The sequence below is a fragment of the Danio rerio genome, chromosome 5 (genome assembly GCF_052040795.2).
Source record: "Danio rerio strain M-AB ecotype USA chromosome 5, GRCz13ab, whole genome shotgun sequence".
Lineage (NCBI taxonomy): Eukaryota > Metazoa > Chordata > Actinopteri > Cypriniformes > Danionidae > Danio > Danio rerio.
In genome coordinates this window covers 10,759,962-10,783,097 of record NC_141025.1, presented here as the reverse complement: position 1 = coordinate 10,783,097, position 23,136 = coordinate 10,759,962, and the positions used below count along the sequence as shown (strand labels likewise).

Sequence of the window (23,136 nt, the reverse complement as noted above, 5' to 3'; positions counted from 1 at the left end):
TAGAGTTTACACTGCCGGCAGCTAGCTCTTGGCAACTCTCACATGATCACCCACTAAAGCTAAGCAGGGCTGCGCATGGTCACCTTGATGGGAGACCACATGAGAAAGCTTGGTCGCTGTCAGAAGTGGTGTTAGTGGGATCAGCAGGGGCCACTCAACCTGTAGTCTGTGTGGGTCCTAATGCCCCAGTATAGTGAAGGGGACTCTATATTGCTCAGTGAGCGCCGTCTTTCGGATGAGACGTTAAAACCGAGGTCCTGACTCTGTGGTCGTTAAAAATCCTTTGAAAAAGAGTAGGGGTTTACCCCCAGCATCCTGGCCAAATTTGCCCACTGGCCTCTGTCCATCATGGCCTCCTAACTATCCCGATATCATAATTGGCTCCTCTCCATCAATCAGCTGGTGTGTGGTGTGCGGTCTGGCCCAATATGGCTACAGTACGTGACTATATACACCTGTCACATTAAAAAGTGAACATTTCCAGGATTTATTATTTAAAGTATTTGTTATTTACATTTTTTATTTAGTTTTATTTAATTTACCACACTAATTTTAACTTTAATTGCCATTAAAAAAGTTTAACAAAAAAGTTTTTTGCTGCTTGTTCAAACTACTTATTTAAAATGAGCTCAAACAGCACATCTTTTTAGGGACAGCTTAATTTTTTTAACTGTAAAAACTATTAAGTTAACTTAATTGATGCATTTTGGCATGTAGACATGGTCAAGACGATCTGGTTCAGTTCAAACAGAGCACCAGAATGGAGAGGAAAAGGGATGTGACTTTGAACATGGCATGGTTGTTGAGAATTTCAGAAACTGCTGATCTACTGGGATTTTCATGCACAACCATCTCTAGGGATTACAGAGAATGGTTCGAAAAAAAGAGAAAATATCCAGTGAGCGGCAATTCTGTGGGCACAAATGTCTTGTTGAGGCCAGAGGTCAGAGGAGAATGGCCAGACTGGTTCCAGCTGATAGAAAGGCAACAGTAACTCAAATAACCACTCGCTACAACCGATGTCTGCAGAAGAGCATCTCCGAAAGCATAACACATCTAACCATGAGGCGGATGGGCTACAGCAGCAGAAGACCACAACGGGTGCCACTCCTGTCAGCTAAGAACAGGAAACTGAGGATACAATTCACACAGGCTCACCAAAATTGGACAACAGAAAATTGGAAAAACGTTGCCTGGTCTGATGAGTCTCGATTTCTGCTGCAACATTCAGATGTTAGGGTCAGAATTTGGTGTCAGCAACATGAAAGCAGACTGGTTTCTTGAACATGACAATGAGTTCACTGTACTCAAATGGCCTCCACAGTCACCAGTTCTCAATCCAATAGAGCATCTTTGGAATGTGGTGGAACAGGAGATCCGCATTATGGATGCTAACATGTCAGTATGGACCAAATCTCTGAGGAATATTTCCAGTATCTTGTTTAATCTATGCCACGAAGGATTAAGGCCGTTCTGAAGGCAAAAGGGATCCAACTCGATACTATAACGGTGTACCTAATAAAGTGGCCGGTGAGTGTAGTACATCATCAAGTACACTACCTGTCACATTAAAAGTTAAACTTCCAGGATTTGCTCTTCTGTGAAGTAAAGAGGGACGACGTGCAGTGTTTTTGTTCAGATCAGGTGTGTATTTCTCTATTCACCCTTGTGTTGTAGAGTTTACACTGTCGGCAGTATTTGACTACTCGCTGCGCGCTTCCTCCTGCTGCTGCTCCATTATTCAAATTCTGCCATTCTTCACACAGCGATAGACAGACAGAGACAGACTGACTGAAACACACACAAGTCAAGAGGTGTCTGCTGTTTTTCTATGTAAAACATGTTCGGCAGATGCTCGGAGAGAGAGAAAGAGAGACGGCGACATTTCTCAATCTCTCTCAAACACTCAGATAATAACCAGGACATCTGCTGCGCCGTCTGACCTCAAATACAAGACGTCTTTCCAGAAGATGAGTGAGTAATTGTCAATCTGCATAATATGTCACATATTGTTAATGTGTTTGTTTATGTCTGCTGCGGAAGAACCGTTGATCTTAAAGGGACAGTTCACCCAAAAGTGAAAATTACCTCAGCGCTTACTCAGTCGAGTGGCTGCAAACTTTTATCAAATTTTAAACACACTGTTGAACACAAAACGAGATATTCAGGGTGGGGGGTAATCAGATTTTGACGTCCATAGTGTGACAAAATGGGCAAAAATGTTTAGTGTGAGTAAACGTTGAGGTTATTTTTACACAACCCTGCTGAAAAATCCAGCTTAAACCAGCCTAGGGGTGGTTGGCTGGTTTTAGCTGGTCGACCAGCCTGGTTTTAGAGGGGTTTTGCCCATTTCCAGGCTTATTTCCAGCCTGGTTTTAGCTGGACAGGCTGGGAAATGACCAGCTAAAACCAGCTTGACCAGCCTAGCCAGCCTGGGAGCCCAGCCAAAACAGCTATGTCCTGCTTAAACCAGGATGGTCAAGCTGGTTTTAGCTGGTCACTTTCCAGCCTGATCAGCTAAGACCAGACTGAAAATGGCTGGAAACCAGCCTAGAAGTGGCCAAACCCCTCTAAAACCGAGCTGGTCGACCAGCTAAAACCAGCCAACCATCCTAAACTGGTTTAAGCTGGATTTTTCAGCAGGGAAAAGTGAAATTTACCTCAGCGTTTACTCCCTCAAGTGCATGGTTGCATTTTTTAAAAATATTTTTTACTTCTAGTGAACACAAAACAAGATATTCAGAGAGATAAAAATAAAAGCAGCTATTGACATCCATACATAAAAAATAAGGAAGTCAATGGCTGTTTTCATCCACCTGTTTTGGAATATTGCGTAAAAAATATTTATGGGAAATTACCAAAATGTTGAAGACCAATTGAATGTGAGTAAACGTTTTTCTTCTGTTGAACACAAAACAAGATATTCGAGAGAGAGAGAAAAAAAAATATTAACATACATAGTGTGAACAAAAAACAGTATGGAAGTCAATAGCTGTTTCATCCACCTATGAATGTCATGTAAAAAAAAAAACCTTAATGGAAACACCAGAAACATCACCAGAGTGTGAGTGTGAGTAATTTTTTTTTTTCATTGAGGTAAATTCATTTGAGGTAAAGACATGCAGTACAGATGAATTGGGTAGGCTAAATTGTCCATAGTGTATGTGTGTGAATGAGTGTGTATGGATGTTTCCCAGAGATGGGTTGCAGCTGGAAGGGGATCTGATGCGTAAAAACATATGCTGGATAAGTTTTACGGTTCAATCCGCTGTGGCGACCCCAGATTAATAAAGGGACTAAGCGAAAGGAAAATGAAGGAATGACATCCATAGCATGAACAAAAAACAATGTGGAAGTCAATAGCTATGTTTTATCCACCTATTTTGAAATTTCACATTAAAAATGCTTAATGGAAATACCAAAATTTTGAAATTGCACATAAGATATTGTGGTGAATGTTCAGAAAAGTGAAAATCACTTGATTTGTGAGTAAATGCTGAGGTAATTTTCACCCGAAAGTCATGTGGTTGCAAACTTTTATTAACTTCTTTATTCTGTTGAACACAAAATGAGATAATCAGGGGGGAAAAAATCAGCCATTAACATCCATAGTGTAAACAAAAAACTATATGGAAGTCAACAGCTACGTTTTCATCACGTAAAATAATGCTTAATGAAAATGCCAAAATGCGTATAAATCTTGAAATTGCATTCATTGGCTGCAGGTTAGCTATGTATATGCTTGACCGCTGTACTGTCCACTGTATACTCAACACCTTAACCAGGCCCGGATTAAGAATTCAGAGGCCCCTGGGCACATTGTCTTGTTGGGCCCCCTACTTGGCCGCACCTCTATAGTTGAATAAAAAAAAAGGATAATATATAAATATATAAATTTTAATAAAATGAATCTATTGACCTTATTCTAAAAAGCGGAAGTGCGCCTGTTTTCGCGATTGTTTTAGAACTTTTGATTCAGTCGCCTATGGGAGAAATGACTAGTAATAATAAACGGCAGTCAAACTACTTGCTCTACAAACAAATGTTTGCATTACTTTACAGACCAAGTAAAATAATACAATAAGAAAATATCAGCTTGCAACATCAAACAGCGAAACGAGCAGTTTTTAGTGTCTAAAATTTAATGGAAGTGAATGAGACCGGAAGCCTCTAGCCAAAAGATTCAAATGGCTGCGCCCGCTCGTCAGCAAAGAATAAGGTGAATATTGTATTGCCTGAATTTTAAAAATAAAAGCGGCGACACTTCAGATCATTTTGGAAGGGCACTTTCTATCCAAGACTAAAAAGGGCATGTGTGCACGTGCCTGTATAGTACATTTATTTATAGTCTACATTGATTCTACTTATTTTTAAAGCATTTAAAGCACCATTTCATAAAAAAACTATTAAAATTAGTGAAAATTAATGTTTATTAATATACTTGTTTAAGTTCACTGAAGCAGTACCAAAATATATATATTTTAAAGGGTAATCGTTGTACATACAAATTAGTTATATTCAGATATATATATATATATATATATATATATATATATATATATATATATATATATATATATATATATATATATATATATATATTTTTTTTTTTTCAGATATATAACATTTAACACCAGGTGGAAAATAACTATTATGAGGTGCGCTATTTGCACTTAGCCTATTGACCTTATTCTAAAATGCGGAAGTGCGCCTGTTTTCACGATTGTCTTAGAACTTCCGATTCAGTTGCTTTTGCGAGAAATGACTAGGAATAATAAACGGCAGGAAATGGTCAAACTACTTGCTCTACAAACAAATGTTTCAATGACTATACAGACCAAATAGAATAATATAATAAGAAAATATCAAACTGCAACATCAAACAGGGTATCGAGCAGTTTTTAATGTCAAAAAATGAATGGAAGTGAAAGAGACCGGAAGTTTCGAGCCAAAAAGATTCAAATGGCAGCGCCCGCTCGTCGGCGGAGAATAAGGTGAATATAGATACTACAAAACCCCTGGGCCTGTGCCCATAATGCCCATTGGTTAATCTAACAATGACCTTAACTCTTTCTGATTTTGTTTGTAATGTAATAATGCGCACCTTCACACAATCTAAACTGAAAAGTATTGGATTTAGTGCTTGATGTTTTTGTCATGTTGAATGTTTGCCAACAATTCTTATAAACCTTAAACTTTTTATTTCATTAATAAACACATGTCAGAAGACGTATCTCATGGTCAAATTCCAGGATGACAATACAAAGATTCATCAGGGTCTAATTGTGAAAGAAAGCTTCATATTCCTAAATGATTTGACCACCAGTGTACATGAAACCCATTCAGGTCTTGAAACCCGCAGTGACAGTTTATCTCCTTAAAACAAGATCTCAGCCAAAAAAATGAAAGCATCTTCTAATGAAAATAAAATTAGTGAGACCTTTATTAAAGCGATAGATCAGGGGTCACCAACATAGACCACGAGGATTACATGAGTTGCCCACAGGCCTGTTCTAAATATAGCTCACCATTGCACCACATACCAGTGAACTGAATCTAGTATTTTTTGAAGCTATTCTTTTTAAATCACACCTGCATTGGTGTAAAATGTGTTAATGACATTAAGGTATATTTATATATAAAAAAACTAAAACTATGTCAGACAAATAAAGTGTTGCATATTGATATTTCTGTTTCTTACCTTGTTAAATCATTGTTGAGAACTATTGTAAGAAATCAACATGATTAGTGTCTTCACTTAGATAAATATCATTATTCATTAATAATAACAACGACATATAATTAAAAAGTAAATTGAGAAAAATTGTTATTTAAGAAGTTTGTATCAAACTGGTAGCCCTTCACAATAATTGGTACCCAAGAAGTAGCTCTCAGTTTCAAAAAGGTTGGTGTTCCCTGCGATAGATGATACCGTCATCCATCACAATCATCACTTCTTCTGACACGGATGTTTAAATAGACAGTTCATCCAAAAATACATTTTCCTCATCATATACTCACACTCAAGTGGATAAACTTTTATCAAATTCTTTTTATTGTTGAAGAATGTTGGAAAATAGCACCCACTGTCATCCATTGTAGGAGCAAACAAATACTATGGAAGTCAATGGTTGTTTTTTATCCACTTATTTTTCATGTTCATTGTGTTATATCACATAAATAATGCTTAATGGAAATAAAAACAAAACACTATGGATGTCAACAGCTGTTTTTTCCAACATTCCTAATATTATCTTTCTTAGCAGGGTTCAACGCTAGGGATTTTTTTCTACTGGCCTGATTGGGCAAGTGGTTCAGATTTTTACTTGCCCTGCCAAAATTTTCTCTGGCCCCACCAAAAAAAGTTAGCCATTTAGTTATTTAGCATAACTTTTCTTTAAATACAACTGACAATTTAAAAATGATTTACTTTAAATACAATACTGATTAGATTAAATAAAGTGAATGGTTTAATGTGTGGTTTAGTTGAATTATTTAGTTGACAATTTTATGTTTTTTTGTTGTTGTTTATAACCAACCAAAATTCCTAATTTTATAAACCGGCTCATTACATCAGTCTATAATACTGTCAATATTTTTATTTTTCATTTATTTGTAAATCTAGCTTTAAAATGCATTTCACTTCTTGTTCTTGCTTGATCCATCAACATAATAATCATATTACAGGGCTCAACAATAAGGACTGCCCGGTGGCCAAGGGCCAGCGTGAGAGACGCTTGGGACAGTGGACAGGATCATTACTGGCCCGATTGGGACAGTGCTGCCTTGTCACTAACATTTCATTTGTCTGCGACTATTTCAATTATGTATATTTTAGGTTTGTGCTTTTAGGTCTTTAAACACTCCCTTCTCAATAAAGTCGTAAACACCATATTGCTTTCCGGTTACGCTTATCTGATTTGATGTTTTGAGCATGCTTTTTTTCCCTCCGCAACCTGGGAACAACCAGTACAGAGAAGAAACGGCAACATGGCGGCAACATCAAATTATAAGGCTAAAAGAAAATGCCTGTTTCTAATGTCTTGGAAGCAGAAATTTACGTGTGAACAACGCGAAAAAAAAATGAAGTGATGTTTTGCACTGCTTGCCCACAGTCAGCCCACCTTTTGTTAAATAATTTCGAACCGCAATAAAATACCTGCACATTTTCCATACTGCTCTTTTTGTTTGCATAACACTTTTATTAATTTTTTTTGAAATTCTAGATTCACAGACTTTATTTTTGACACATTATTTAAAATATGCGGCTGAAAAAATAGCTATTAACTTTTTTTTTTTTTTTTTTTGGTGGGGCCAGTAAAAATTTTGGCAGGGCAAGTAAAAATCTAAACCACTGGCCCGATCAGACCAGTAAAAAAAATCCATAGCGTTGAACCCTGTATTAGCCGCACGAACCACGCTTACTGGGCAAACAAGTTCTGAAACACGTCTGGGCATGAAAGCATGCAATTGACAGTCGCAGCTAAATTAAATTTTAGTGACAAGGCAGCACTAGCCCCGATCGGGCCAGTAACCATTCTGTATACTGTCCCGAGCGTCTTGCACACTGGCCCCGGGCCAGCGGGCAGTCCTTATTGTTGAGCCCTGCTTAGTGTTCAACCGATGAAGGAAAGTCAAAGAGGTTTGCAACAAGTGCAGGACGAGTAAATGATGGCAGAATGCAATTTTGGAGTGTATTTTACCTTTTAGAAATAAAAAAAGCTACTAACTGCATCGGTTAGGGTTCAAAGAAATGTACTTAAACAGACTCTTACAATGCAATTACTCTTACAACTGTCATCCTCATTTGAATATTATCTCTCATGCAGTGTATATTGTAGCTATTAATGAATGTCTGCACAGTTTTAAAGATCAAAGTGCATGATGAATTAAGTTCTTGTCTTTTTTATTTAAAGAAAAATCAATTCTAAAACTGCTGTTTATTAGTTTTATTTCCATGGCAAATTTCCGTAGACCTTACCATAGAACATTTTCGCTAAATTCAAGCACATCGTGCTATTTGCTGACTCTTGAACACTGGAGCTGCTCTGTGTTGTCAGTTGGCTTGGGTGGTATACCGCGGGATCTAAAAATAGCAACGTTATCAGTTTCAATACCGTTATACCTTCATAAAAACAATGCACTTATATAGGAGACAAGTATTAAAGAGCCCATACTATGGGTTTTTGAAAATTCCCCTCCATGTAGTGTGTAACACAGCTCTAAGTGAAGTGAAGTATCCAGCTAAGGCTTAAATCTGTAAGAATACAGTGTTTAAAACTGTTGATTCATCTATAAAAGAGTCGACTCATAGTGCTTCAAACGAGTCGCCTTGATACCGATTCATTAGGTGTTTCGCCATGACGTACGAACGAAACCAAGTTATTCACGTGCACGCGCAAACCCGGGAGATTTCAAACCTGAGGCCCCGCCCTCTGACGCAGAAACCCAGACACACACACACCCACAAACACACGCACACCCACAAACACACGCACACAAACATGCCGGTAGATTGAAGTCACACTGCAGATGGATATTATATTGAGGCTCTACCCAAAGATGAAACATCAGCATTATAACCAAGCAGTTGGAAACTTCTGGAAACTACATGCTACAAAGAATACTTCATCGGCGTTTGTTAAAGGAAGGATCAGTAAAGAGTAACTTACTGATGGACGTCAGGATGGGTTTCTTCCATTTCTCAAGTGTAAGTACGTGCGATTAAAGTTGCCTCGTTGACTCTAGCTTGCAAATGTATTTAGTTGTGATTTGTTACTTGTAACCGAGTGTACTGTATCAGGTTAACTGGCTATATTCTCTTATCGCGTGCAAAGTCACGTTAAAAACGCGACGCGTGCTGTTTGTTTATGGAGCTCCGTGCTAGAGTTCTGCTCCGGCGATTTATTCGGAAATTTATTCCCGCGCCGCAGAAATCTGGCGCGGGGACAGCCGCGGGAATAAATTTCCGAATAAATCGCAGGAGCGGTCGGTAACGGGTTTAATTAGGGACGGGAGCGGGCTGTCTAGCAATATCACTGATATTGCTATGCGAATTAGAAGGAGAGAGTCTGCTTGGTGCTTGTGTGTGTGTTAGTGCGCACGCGCGCGTATGAGAGAGAGAGAGAGAGAGAGAGAGAGAGAGAGAGAGAGAGAGAGAGAGAGAGCGAGCGAGCGAACGAGCTTTGTGTGCTTGGTGCTGTGTGTGTGTTTATACAGACAGCTTGGCTGTCTGGACTGTATACTGGGTGACTTTTGGTTGTGTTCTCCCCCGCTCTAGCGGGATCGGGCGCTGCGGGCAGAAAACGGAGCGGGTTCTCAGGCTAAAACCTGGCGGGTGCGGGCGGAAGCGGGAGCGTTGTCGTCCGGAGGTGTGTGTGTGTTTTTGTGTGTGTGTGGCAGCTAAAATCCACGCCTACACTATCGAGCGTGTATGAACTGGGACAATGTGGGGGAGAGAGAAAGAGAGGTGAGGTAGGATGGCGAGTCTTGCACCAAGTGACCTGGGGCCTCATGTACGAAGACTTGCGTTGAAATCATACTAAAACATTGCATACGCACAAAGCTGTAAATGTGCGTATGCAGTAAAAAATTCAGATGTATGAAACACTGCGTACGCCGAATCCCACGCATATTCTCTTAGTACATCCGAATTACGTGAAACTGAGCGCAACATGCACGAGCACAAAACCCCTCCCTGCCTCCTCCCCCGTATGAATATGCTAATGACTCTACTTTGGCAAAACCCAACGAAAAAGCAAAGGCAAAAGCAAGCAAAAAGAGAAACTTTGAACAGAATGTGATTTGGAGGTGTTTCTTTCGGTGGTAGACCGGAGAAAAATTGTGTTATTTGCAAGTTTGTCCTCCGGAATTTAAAACATAAGAAAAAAAATAGAGTGGGGAGAGTTTAGCTGACGCGGTTAACACAGTTGGGTCTGAACATCGGAGTGGATTAAAAAAGAAATAGTGCGATGCATAGGTGTAAAATTTTGTTGTGTCCTTAACAGCATGAGTGGCGCAGCTTGTAAAATGCATGGCAACATTTTTTGACTCGTTCGAGCATCAATTCGGTTCGAATCCAGCGTCTTATGAACTCATTCTTTTTTTTCCCCCCACAACATATCAGATTTTGCCTACTCTTCATCATGAGGAAGACAAGTAGGAATCATTAATAAGTTTGTGCATCATATTTTATTTGCACATTTATTGAATGGAAATGTTTCTGATTCACGCATGCAAATTCATCTTCAGATAGTGTCTTTATAGCAATGTGCATGCAGTCGATCGTTCAGATTACATTGGGAAAAACGGCGACCGCTGCAAATTGCGCTTTAATGTTTGGCTTGTCAACTGCATGCTATGGAAACCTTATATACCTGCTAGACATGCGGATGATCCCGTCCCATACAGCTGCCATTGCACGACCCAAAGATACTTTGTAGTGTGCAATTTTACACAACTGCCTTTAGGAGTCGCCAATGGAAATAAAACAGACACACACAAGTACGCCAGGCATGAAGTTGGCAGGGAGCTGCGCACATTCCCACATTCATTTCATCGTTAGTAAATCCAAACGTGAGCGTGAAACCTGGCGTACGCAAAGTTTTTGTGCGTACGCAGCGTTGATACATGAGGCCCCAGGTCTCGAAAAAGAACACAACCTCTGCAGTTTGGCAGTATTTCGGGTTTTGACCAAATGAGAAAGGAGAATACGAACTGAGCCGCTGGGACTTGACCAGATTTTTTGCAATGCAGGAATAAATTTCTGAATAAAGCGAGCGAGCGAGCATGCACGCTTCATCGTTGATGCTGTTTATGTTTATATGTGTGTATGTGTGTGAATGAGAAAGAGTGTGATGCTGTGTGTCCTTTGTTTGGTTTTGTGTATGCGTGTATGTGTGTGAATGAGAGAGAGCATGGTGCTGTGTATCTATGTGTATGTGCGTGTTTATACAGACAGTGCGCAGATCTCTAATACGAACAAGACAATTTGCAAATTGTGCAACAAACAGGTGACCACGAACCTAAGGTCGCATATACAGTGTTGTAAAATGTGCGGGTCTTTTAAGGGGAGGGGCTGCAGTTTTGTGTGTGTGTGTGTGCGGAGGGGACTGTTTCGCAATGGGACTGTTTTCAGTGATGTTCCCCCTTTTGTGACTGATTTTGTTGTACCACACGGAGAGTAATAAATGATTAGACCAAATCTGAGCCTTACATCATAATTTTTTTATTATGCATGGTAATACCGTATACCAAGGTAAAATAAGGAGGAGGTTTGACAGTATTAAAATTTGGATACCGCCCAAGCCTAGTTGTCAGCATAATGTCCAGAACAATTATTTAATGATAAGATAAAATGGTAACACTCGACAAGGAAGTAGTATTTGTTTAGTTTGGTTAATGATACAGTTGTTCATTGTTAGTTCATGCTAGCAGTGCTTTCACTAATGTTAGCAAGCATGAAGTGGGATTTTAATAAGTCATTAGTAAATGCTGATTAATAAATGCTGTACAAGTATTGTTCATGCTTAACTAATGAACCTTGTTGTAAAGTGTAATCAATAAAATTATTCCAATATTTGGAGTGCGTTGTGAGCACTACTGAACGCAGAGGGGTGCAGAAGGAGCACGTGCTGTAGTATTTTTTCCCGGTGAAACGAGTGCTTGCAGAATTTGGAAATCCCACATTCAGAGAATCCAGCAAACTTAGTTCTAATCACAGCTTTAGGAGAAATGTTTCCTAACTACAAAACGCTGCTGAAGTGGCGCTAGTAATTCCGGTCCTTGGTCACGAGAAGTCGACTTTCCGAGGCAAAGACACAGAATTTAATGACAACTGCCTCCGCCTCAGTCTCCCTTGATGCGTTTGATTACGCAGAGGCAAGCACCCAGTTCAGGTCGATGCAGGAGGAAGATATGAGTTAAAGCAGATTGGAGTTTTTGTTCATTTGTCAAATAAATAAATGAATAATTTAGCCTATATGCTCGTCGTGCAAGTTCATTATCATAATACGAATGAAAAAAGCGATTAGAAAGTCTGCAAATTAAATAACGATCAATAATAGGCTATGACGGAATTTTTACAACCCTCTCCGTTAAAATAAAGGACAATGAGAAAGTCTAACGCAACCTCTTCTCTAAGCATACTACGGTTTGGGACATACTAATTGCATTTTTCAAATACTATTTAGGATGCATAGTATGGGAATTGGGACGCAGCAAATAGAATACACAATATGTATCACTTGTATAGTTTTGAAAGGGGAAAAGTGCATCAGTGAACATGGCCACTCTAGTGAAGGATGCCACACCTTCTAGTAAAGGAGCCAATCATCAGTCACCATAGACTGAAGATTCTCTTGGAGAGGGACTCATTGGCCATGTACACTAGAAGTGTCAAACTCATGGCCAAATCTGGCCTGCAATATCATTTTATGTGGCTCTTGAGGGCATAACATTGTCACTAAATGCAAATAAATATTAATGTGAGCAGATTATATACAAAGTCAGAGCAAACTGGGCGGAATGTGTTATGCATGTGTTGTAAATGTGTTTCAGAATATGTTTCTATAGGGTTGTTCCAATACTAGCATCGGAAATACTCGCCAATACTGCAAAAAATCTGGCATCAGTACTGGCAGTATTTGAAACCATAAACCATCTTTTTAAATGAGACATACAGCAGGAAAATAAGTATTGAACACATGACCATTTTTCTCGGACAACATATTTCTTAAGTTGCTGTTGACTTGAAATTTTGATGTTGGTAACAACTAAAGAAATCCACATAAGCAAAGAAAACAAATCTAAATTGGTTTACAGATGAAGTTATGTGTAATAATATGAAATGACGCAGGGAAAAAGTATTGAACACATGAAGAAAGGGAGATGCAGAAAGCCAGTGAAAGCCCAGACAGCAGATGAAATCTCTCAGTAGTTCTTCAGCAACCCTCTGCCCTTCATCAGTGTAAATTAATATTAGCTGCTTCAGTCCAACATCTAGCAGGATGATGAAGATTAAACCAGGGTGAACATTTCAGCAAGACAATGATCCAAAACACAGCCAAGGACACTCACAAATGCTATCAGAGAAAGAAAATCAAACTGTAGAATGGCCCAACCAATCACCTGATCCAAATCCAATTAAAAATACAAAATAAAGATCAGATTTGACAGAAGAGACCCACAGAATTTTACACTCTGTTGAAGTCTGTAAAAAACTCACACCTGAGCCATTCATGTGACTTCATTCTCCATATGAGAGGTGTCTTTAAGCTGCCAACACAATTTTTTACTAAAATCTGGTTCAATTCCATGTCAACAGCTCCTTTAGAAATATTATTCCCAGGAAAAAACATGCAATCAATACTTATTTTCCCTGCTGTATGCCCGCTAGCTTTGCTTAACACTGCAAACCCAGAGTCAGTTTCTCTTCACTGCTCAGAATGCAAATACAGGAAGTTGGGCTTTTTGTTGCCACAACAATCACTGTTAGAGCAGTAAAGAAGAAGAAGCGGGTAAAACTCATTTTATTTTAAAGATGTCTTTGAAGTTTAAGTTTAAAAGGGGTCATTTTTCTATATTATTCATATAATTTTTTTTATATTTCTTTATTTTTGCACTGATTTTTATGCAGTTATACTGTAAAACTTGGATCAATTTTTTGTAGTGTTTGATTTGTGGCTGAACTTGTTTTAGTAAAGTACAGTAAATACTATTACTGTTGAATGTCTGATAATAAAAAATGTCTGATAATAAAAAATACTCTAGTTTGCTGTATGCATGGCTCTTTCTGAAAAATGTACCACTATATACATTTCTGGAGAGCGCCAAATACATCCCAGGAGCTACGTTTTTATTTGATTTATTTTTTTTATTTTTTGTAGTTTTTGTGAATCCACCAGAGGCCGCTGTGTATGCTTTTTGAGATCTCAAATTTTTCTCGCGAGTGCCATTCATGCCTGCTGTCCTCGCCTAAATCCACCAGAGGTTGCTGTTAACTGACTGACTGACCGATCTGTTTTCCTAAACCCAACCAATATTTTTTCAAAAGCACCGATCGACCTGCCCACCCACTTCACTAAACCCAACCAACAATTTTATAAAGCAATCCAGAAAAAGAAAAGCCCTCGCCTGATTTTTTACCACGTTTTCAGATTTTACCACATTCTCACCCTGTTATTTACTTGTTTATTTTATTTTTTGGCTTCTGTTTTTGTCTTATCTGCTTTCTGGAACCCTATCGTGGTCAACTACTCTCTGCGTCTCAGGTCCACCGACATACACGGCGAGCCACTGGCCAAACAGGTAACAGCAGGTAAGCAGTCAGCTGGTAAGCGCCAACAGGAACGGCATCCTACCCCCCGTAGCGTTCGTTTTAAAGACAAAAGCAGCCATACATACTTCTGGCTACATAATTTGTGATCTCCAGAAATGCATACAGGGCTACTTTTTCAGAATGAGCCAGTGTTGTTTATTTGTGTACTGTTTAGGGATTAAAGTATTTTTTATTTAATTATTTACTTTTTAAAACTTTATCCCATCCTCAGCTGCATCCCATATCAATTCATGCATCTAACATTACCACACACACACACACACACACATACAAACACACAAACTATGATAATTCTAGGCGAAATTAAATGTCATCTGATGGCCATCTATTGAAGTAACCGGATCTCTTCTGGCTGCATTATGGGCTGCAGTAATGGGACACCCTTCTGCTGCTTTGCATAGTTTTGCTGGAAACGTATAAGAATTTCCAAGGCAAATCTGTCGCCGAGTGTGTGGGCAGAACAACAAACACGACTGTTCACCAGTCATGCTTCACTCTCTGCCAATCAGAAATAACATACAGACTGGAGACCACGACAGTTCATTGAGCAACTCCTTTCTCAGTCACATGAGCATCTTATTTTGTGTGTGTATGTGTACAGTTAGGCGACGCAGTGGCGCAGTAGGTAGTGCTATCACCTCACAGCAAGAAGGTCGCTGGTTCCAGCCTCGGCTGGGTCAGTTGGCATTCCTGTGTAGAGTTTGCATGTTCTCCCTGTGTTCGCATGGGTTGTTTCGGTTTCCCCCACAGTCCAAAGACATGTGGTACAGGTGAATTGGGTAAGCTAAATTGTCAGTATTGTGTGAGTGTGTGTGGATGTTTCCCAGACTGGATGGGCATCCGCTGCGTAAAAACGTGCTAGAAAAGTTGGCGGTTCATACCACTGTGGCGATCCCGAATTAATAAAGAGACTAAGCCGAAAAGAAAATGAATGAATGAATGTGTACAGTTAAAGTCAGAATTATTAGCCCTCCTGAATTATTAGCTCCCCTGTATATTTTTAATAGAAAGAAGATTTTTTCAACACATTTCTAAACATAATAGTTTTGATAACTCATTTCTAATAATTAATTTATTTTATCTTTGCCATAATGACAGCACATAATGTTTTACTCAATATTTTTCAAGATTAAATGATATTAGATGACATTTAAAGGCTTAAATGGGTTAATTGTGAAAGTTAGGGTAATTAGCCAAGTCATTTCATAACAGTGGTTTGTTTTGTAGACAATTGAAAACAAATACTGCTTAAGGGGGCTAATAGTATTGACCTTAAAATGGTTTAAAAAAATTAAAAACTGCTTTTATTTTAGCCAAAATAAAACAAATAAAACTTTTTTCCAGAAGACAAAATATAATAAGAAATACCTTGAAAAGTCCTTGCTCTGTTAAACATCATTTGGGAAATATTTTTTAAAAACATAAATCACAGGAGTGCTAATCATTCTCTCTTTAACTGCGTGTGTGTGTTTTTTTTAGATCATTTTCGTCTGTGTTGCATTCAATTTACAATTTCAGTTTGACTAACAACACCAGAGTTTGTTTGGAAGTGGATCAAACTCCATGTTTTCAGCAGTCTCTAATTCACTTAATCTTCTGAATAAGTGAATTTGAGACTGCTGAAAACTTGGAGTTTGTTCTGATGGTGCAGAGTGAATACTGTTGGGTCTTTTGTACTTTGTACTTTCTCCAGAAGAAAAAATATCAGACATGCTGTGAAAATCTCCTTGCTCTGTTAAACATCATTTGGGAAATATTTTTAAAAGGGAAAAAAATCCCAGGAGGGCTAATAATTTTGTAATTTTTTAATTCAGTTGTATATGATGACTATACTGTACATAGGACATCCTCCCAAAATATTTTATTAATTTAACATTTACGTTTATGCATTCAGCAGACTATTTCATCCAAATTAAATGACAATTATACTTAAGCAGGAAGGATGTGTTTTATTTATTAATTTATGTTTACATCCATACATCAAATCAGTTGTAGATTTAATTTTTTATTATTATTTTACATCAGTCCATCTGTTGTCTAAATCAGTCATTAAATGTTTTATTTATAATTTTCAAACAGATGCTTTTATTCAAAGTGACTAAAACAGGAGCATTGCAATTTGTCAAATGCCTATATTTTATTTGATTGTACTTCTGCACATTTAGCAAATGCTTTTATCCACTGCAACTTTGTGTACCTTTAAGGAATCAAAATAATTATTTATTACATTTTTTACATTTTAAATGTTTTCTATTTGAGCTACACAGTGGCTCAGTGGTTAGCACTGTCACCACACCAAGAAGGTCGCTGGTTCGAGTCCCAGCAGGGTCAACTGTCATTTCTGTGTGGAGTTTGCATGTTTTACACGTGTTGGCATGGGTTTCCTCTGGGTGCTCCAGTTTCCCCCACAGTACAAAGACATGTGCTATAGGTGAATTGAATAAACTAAGTTGGCCGTAGTGCATGTGTGTGAATGAGTGCGTTTGGATGTTTCCCAGTTCTGGGTTGCAGCTGGAAGGCTATCCGCTGTGTAAAACATATGCTGGATAAGTTGGCGGTTCATGCCGTTGTGGTGACCCCTGATGAATAAAGGGACTAAGCCAAAGGAAAATTAATTGTTTCCCTTTTGGCAGATAATTTTGTCCAAAATGATTTAAGATTATTTTTTTTTCACAAGTAAAATATTCATTGTCTACTTTACCATGTTGTAATTTAATTGTATTTTATTTTATTATTTTTGTATTTTTATTTTATTTTTAATTTATTTTACAATGCCAGATTTTTTTTGTTTAAAAATTAAAAATTTGTTTTACTTCTATGGTTTTATCCAAAAAGACAAATATCTTGTAGTGCAACAGCAATTTATAAAATATATTTTATATATTTAATTTAATTTGTTTATAAAAAAATATGTACACTCTAAAAAATATAAACTTTTTTTATTCTTTTATTTTTTTTTATATTTCTTTTACATTTTTTATTAAATTTATAGGACCAAATCTAACCCAATGTTTGGGTTTGTCCATATTTTACGCAATTTGTGTTGGAATATTTCCCAGTATGGGTTGCAGCTGGAAGGGCATCTGCTGTGTAAAACTTATGCTGAGGTAGTTGGTGGTTCATTCCACTGTGGCGACCTCTGATAAATTCGGGAGTAAGCCGAACAGAAATTAATTAATGTCAATTAATCAATGAATAAAGCAGTTTAGAGTGTATGTAGTATTTATCCATGTACGGTAATAACATCAAAGAGTTTTTTCTCAAAAACTAATTTCTTCTTCTACTTCCTCTAGTCTGGTTGGATCAGCATGGAGCTTAAGGATGCCCGTTGACGCCTGTATTCGTCCCCTGTCCACTCTGTCATGGAGTCAGACCCGAACGCCCTCCGCGACCCCTACAAACCAGACATGGGTGACTCCGAGCTACCCGATCTGGAGTGTGCCATCTGCTTCTGCCAGTTCAACAATGTCTTCAACACCCCGAAGGTTCTGCAATGCAAGCACACCTTCTGTCTGGAGTGCCTCGCCCGGATGAACATCAAATCCAACCAACCCGACACCATCCAGTGCCCGCTTTGCCGTTCATACACCCCTTTACCAGATTTGGGACTCCCAAAACTGGCCAATAACTCGACAGTGCTGTCTTATCTCCCTTCTGCAATGCAGCATGTCTACAGCATCCGTTTTAACAGAAACAAGGGAAAACTGCAGGTTAAGCGAGTGCCCAGTTCTGTCCCGATACACACACACACTGTCAGTCAGAGTTTGGATGTGGGCATGCCGGCTGGTATGCAGGGATCATCAGGAGAGGGCAGGGAGAGGTCTTTACTGATGACCATCCTGCGGACGCCGCTCTGCAAGGCTTTTTTAATGAGCACGGTGGCCATAATAGCTGTCGTTCTCACTATTACTATTATAATACTGCAGCAGAAGCGCTAAAAGAGGTCTGCATGCTTTGAGGGTACCCCAGAGATCTGCTCTATTAGTGTTAAAAGAATAAAAGTACATAGTTCACCCAAAAATGATAATGTTCTCACTATTTACCAGGGCTGCACAACCAGGAGCTACAGAACGTCTCGGTTATGAATGTATTCCATGTTCCCCGAATAGAGAACGAATACGTGTGTCTAGTTAAAGACACTATTAGGAGATCGCTAGATGACCAACAGTTTCTTTATCTAGCCACACATTGGAGTTTCAATGAAGGGTAACGTCTCGGTTACGAACGTAACTCTTGTTCCCCGAATAGGAAATGGAGACAAGTGTCTAGATAAAGACACTATTGGGAGATCGCTACATGACCAATAGTGTCTTTATCTAGACACACGTCGGAGTTTCCATGAAGGAGAACGTCTTGTTACAAACAAAACCTACGTTTTCTGAATAGGGAATGGAGACGTGTGTCTAGATAAAGACACTAATGGGAGATCGCTAGATGACCAGTAGTGTCTTTATCTAGACCAGGGATAACCAAACTTGTTCCTGGAGGTCCGGTGTCCTGCAGATTTTTTTCCAACCCTAATCAAACACACCTGAACAAGCTAATTTAAGGTCTTACTTGGTATACTTGAAACACCCAGGCAGGTGTGTTAAGGCAAGTTGCAGCTAAACCCTGCAGGGCACCAGACCTTCAGGAACGAGATTGGTGACCCCTGATTTAGACACACGTTGGAGTTTCCATAAAGGGAAACGTCTCGGTTACGAACGTAACCCTTGTTCCCCGAATAGAGAACGGAGACATGTGTCTAGATAAAGACACTAATGGGAGATCGCTAGATGACCAATAGTGTCTTTATTTAGACACATGTCTGAGTTTCCATGAAGGGGAACGTCTTAGTTAACCTAAGTTTGCCGAATAGGGAACGGATACGTGTGCCTAGAGAAAAACACTGTTGGGAAATCACTATATGACCAGTAGTGTCTTTTTCTAGACACACGTCGGAGTTTCCATGAAGGCGAACGTCTTAGAGTGCTTTCACACCTACAATTTTGTTTCGGAACCTGTCTCGTTTGCCCAGTTAGCGCGGTTCGTTTGGCATATGTGAAACCAGCAATCTTGCTAGGATCCGCGCCAAATCAATCGCTCCGAGATCGCTTGAATGAGGTGGTCTCGGCTCGATTGAAACGAACTCTGGCGCGGATCGATTGCAGAGAGAAAGCGATACCATCCGAGCGCGGTTATATCACAGTGTTTTATGGATATGTAATAGGCATACAGCTATATGAAGAGAGAATTATGAGTAGGGCGGGAAGTTTCGCGAGTCTCCTGGATACCCGCAAATGAGTGATAATCTCCTGTTAATCTCGTGTCTCCCTCCTGGTCCTCAAATAGGCTACGTCGCGCACCCTTCATACCCCTCCCCACCGTAACTCTCCTCACTCTTCAGACATGTCGCACGCATCTTGTCAAACACCACCAAACCACCACCTCCACTGAAAGCTGAGCGGGACTCTGCAAAATAAACTCTGTCACTGACCAATGTGAGGAGAGTTTACTCGCACGTGACTTGTTTTAGCTCTTTTGGTCCGATTATAATACTTTGCAGTGTGAAAGCGAACCGCTCCAAGAGCAACAAAGTAACAATTTTAATCCCTGTTTCGGAACAACTGAATCGATTCACAGGTGTGAAAGCACCCTTAGTTACAAACGCAACCTACATTTCCCAAATAAGGAATGAAGATGTTTGTCTAGACAAAGACAATATTGGGAGATTGCTAGACAACCAAAAGTGTCTTTATCTAGACACATGTTAGAGTTCCTATGAAGGCGAACTCATGTGATTTGTAGATTCACTGCTAAATTCAACTATAATATAGCGAAAGTTTATCATTTACTTGTGTTTTAAGGCCAGTCACTGAAATAATTTCAAGAGAGTTTAAAACATTTAGGCGCAAGAAATTATGATGTTTGGAGGTGAAACCAAAATTAATAATTTTCAAATATTTATACAATTTATGTAAAAAAAAAATGTTTTGTTTCTAGTGCTAATATCTACACTTCAAAGCAAAAATAAGATTATTATTGTTTTAAGGAATTACGACTTGATTCTTCTAAAGGTGAAAACTACAATATATAGTAATATCAAATTGTGCAGCCCCCACTATTTACTCTTTTTTTAAGTGAGTATGAGTTTCTGTCTTCTGTTGATCCATAAAAGATGTTTTGAGGAATGCTGAAAACCTGCAACCACTGACTTTCCAGCCACACTTTATGGTATCACTTTATTTTGATGGCCCCTTTAAATACATTTTGTTGAATTTAAGTTACATTGCATCTACATGCCAACTAATTCTTACTAGATTATAAGTAAACTATTAGGTTGGGTTAGGGTTAGTGTAAGTTGACATGTACTTGCAAAGTTTCTTACAGTCAGTTAAATGTCTGTTGAAGGAGCGTATCGGCAGATACTAGGCAGACAGGCTACTATCACTCAAATGAAAATGAATTGGCATGTAGTTGCAATGCAACTTTAAGTCAACAAAATGTGCACCATCAAAATAAAGTCTTTCCAACTTTACAATAAGGTTGTATTAATTAATGCATTTACTAACTGGAACAATCAATGAGTAATTCATTTTTATTGTATTTATTCATGTTTGTTAACATTAATGGAACTAAAGTTGTTCGTCTTTAACTCACGGTGCGTTATCTAATGTTAACAAGCATGAATTTGGATTTTAATAAGGCATTAGTAAATGTTGAACTATGATTTATGAATACTGTACAGGTGTTGCTCATTATTAGTTCATGTTAATAAATGCATTAACTAATGAGACCTTTTTGTAAAGTTTGACCAACTTTCCATTATAGGAAAAACTAATACTATGAAAGTCAATGGTTACAGGTTTCCAACATTCTTCAAAATATCTTCTTTTGTGTTCAACAGATGAACTCATTAAGGTTTGGAATGAGTAAAGGATGGGTAAATGGTTACAGAATGTTCAGTTTTGGGTGAACTGTCCCCTTGAAGGTCTTTGCACGCTGAAGTCAGCATTTATTTTTTCATCTTTCATATTCATATCCTATGATTTCATTAATACTGTGTATTAATTAATCTGTTGCAAAAAAAACAACCCCAACAATCATAGAATAATTTGGAGTCAAAGCAGTGATGTTTGTTATCTTCTCTCTTTAAAAAATGATAAATAAAGAGGAAATATTGAGCCGTGTGGGATTATCCCGAGATGCAAAGTTCATTTCAGGAACTCAGTGGCATTTTGATGCTTTTCTGGGATACTGAAACCACAAAACACAAAAAGTCCGTAAACGAATCCTGAATTGAGATGGACAGCACGTCAAAGCTATGGACACACACACACACAGTTTAGTTTTTCTGAATTGTGGGGACGTTGCATAGGTTTCCATTGTTTTTATACTGTACAAACTGTATTATCTATCCACCTACTCGAACCTATCCCTAAACCCAAATCCCTCTTATTTTTTATGACAAGCAAAAGTAAAAATCTGTAATCTGTGTGTGATTGGCACAATGTAAGAAGGAATGATTTTTTAGACAAATTTCAGAGTGTGATGAACTTATCAGTGCTAGCAGGAGGCCCAACATCAAATTTTCTTTCATTAGGGGCCAACGTTTCGAGCTGTGACACTGTGATAGCAAATAAGCATCAGATTAGATTATCACACTGTCAGTACGGCAGAATGAACAACAAAAACAAACATGCAACATGACGACGTGTTGTTCTGAATGTTTCCATCTTATGCAAATGAAAAATGTCCCTGGCATGATGAGTGTCTCGACTGCTACGTATGCTTCACCAAGGAGAAGGATAGAGGTTATGGCCTGGTAAAAAGTACTGTGACTGAATTCAGGCTACATGGCTGAACACTACTGAAGCTTGTTTTGGGAATTATGGACAATGTTGTTGAAGCCTTACTGTATATATATGTTAATATTACTTTATATTGATATTAATTCCTTTGAAATAAATGATGCTGAGGGAGTGTTTACATGACACCATTTTCAGCTGGAAAACCTTTTCACGAGTTCACACTCACAGATATTTGACTGAATAGAAAATGCGTATTTGGCGTGCTGTCCGGGGGAGAGGGCTCTGAGCTTGAGAAGACACCCTAACTTGTGTTATTCCCCTTATCAGGATAAAGAGAGATAGGGTCCGAGCACAGTGTCTAGCCCGGCTCCAGAACGCTCCCACCTCAGATTTGAATTGGTGTCTGGTTTAATAGTGTGGAGGGACGCTGAAGTCGAGAGAAACAGAGGTATGACGTGTTTGACTATTTATAAGGGTTTGCTCTTGGGCTGATTGGATAATAGAATGATTGTGTGTGTGTGATGAATTAGCCTCGTTAAAGACTGATCGTGCTCCTCCCGAAATTTGTTTATAAAACATCACTTATTGGTTTTCATTTATATGACAGCTGCATTTTGGGGGCCTAAAATGTTCAAAATCAGGTTTCAAAGTACGTTTTTTTAATTTTTTAGAAAATGATAATACTCTCATCTGTGTAAACATTACAAAAACATACCACAAACCACAAACTTTCTTAAGGTGCACGGATATGTTTGTGGAAATGCGACAAAAAAACATTCTGTGAGTCAAAATCATCTTTTTATACATGCCAAACCCATTAGAATATTAAGCAAACATGATGTTTAAAACATTTTAGTAAATTTCCTTCTGTGAATATATCAAAATATAGTTATTGATAAATAATATGCATTGCTAAGAACTTAATTTGGACAAATTTTATATATATATATATATATATATATATATATATATGTATATATATATATATATATATATATATATATATAC

General features: G+C 38.4%; 1 protein-coding gene across 2 annotated transcripts; it reads left to right on the top strand.

Annotated features, from left to right (window-relative positions):
- Nucleotides 1-1,682: 1,682 nt before the first annotated feature.
- On the top strand, nucleotides 1,683-22,335 carry LOC110439804 (RING finger protein 223). Of its 2 annotated transcripts, XR_015490804.1 has the most exons (4): nucleotides 1,683-1,974; nucleotides 17,632-18,518; nucleotides 18,659-19,450; nucleotides 19,916-22,335. XR_015490804.1 is itself a non-coding variant. In XM_087253275.1 (2 exons), the coding sequence occupies exon 2, from the start codon at nucleotides 17,701-17,703 to the stop codon at nucleotides 18,274-18,276; it is 576 nt and encodes a 191-aa protein (XP_087109401.1). In that variant the 5' UTR covers nucleotides 1,832-1,974; nucleotides 17,632-17,700; the 3' UTR covers nucleotides 18,277-18,407. The 2 variants fall into 2 exon arrangements, 1 of the variants encoding a protein (XP_087109401.1); XM_087253275.1 differs by lacking the exons at nucleotides 18,659-19,450; nucleotides 19,916-22,335 and having other exon boundaries at nucleotides 1,832-1,974; nucleotides 17,632-18,407.
- Nucleotides 22,336-23,136: the final 801 nt, after the last annotated feature.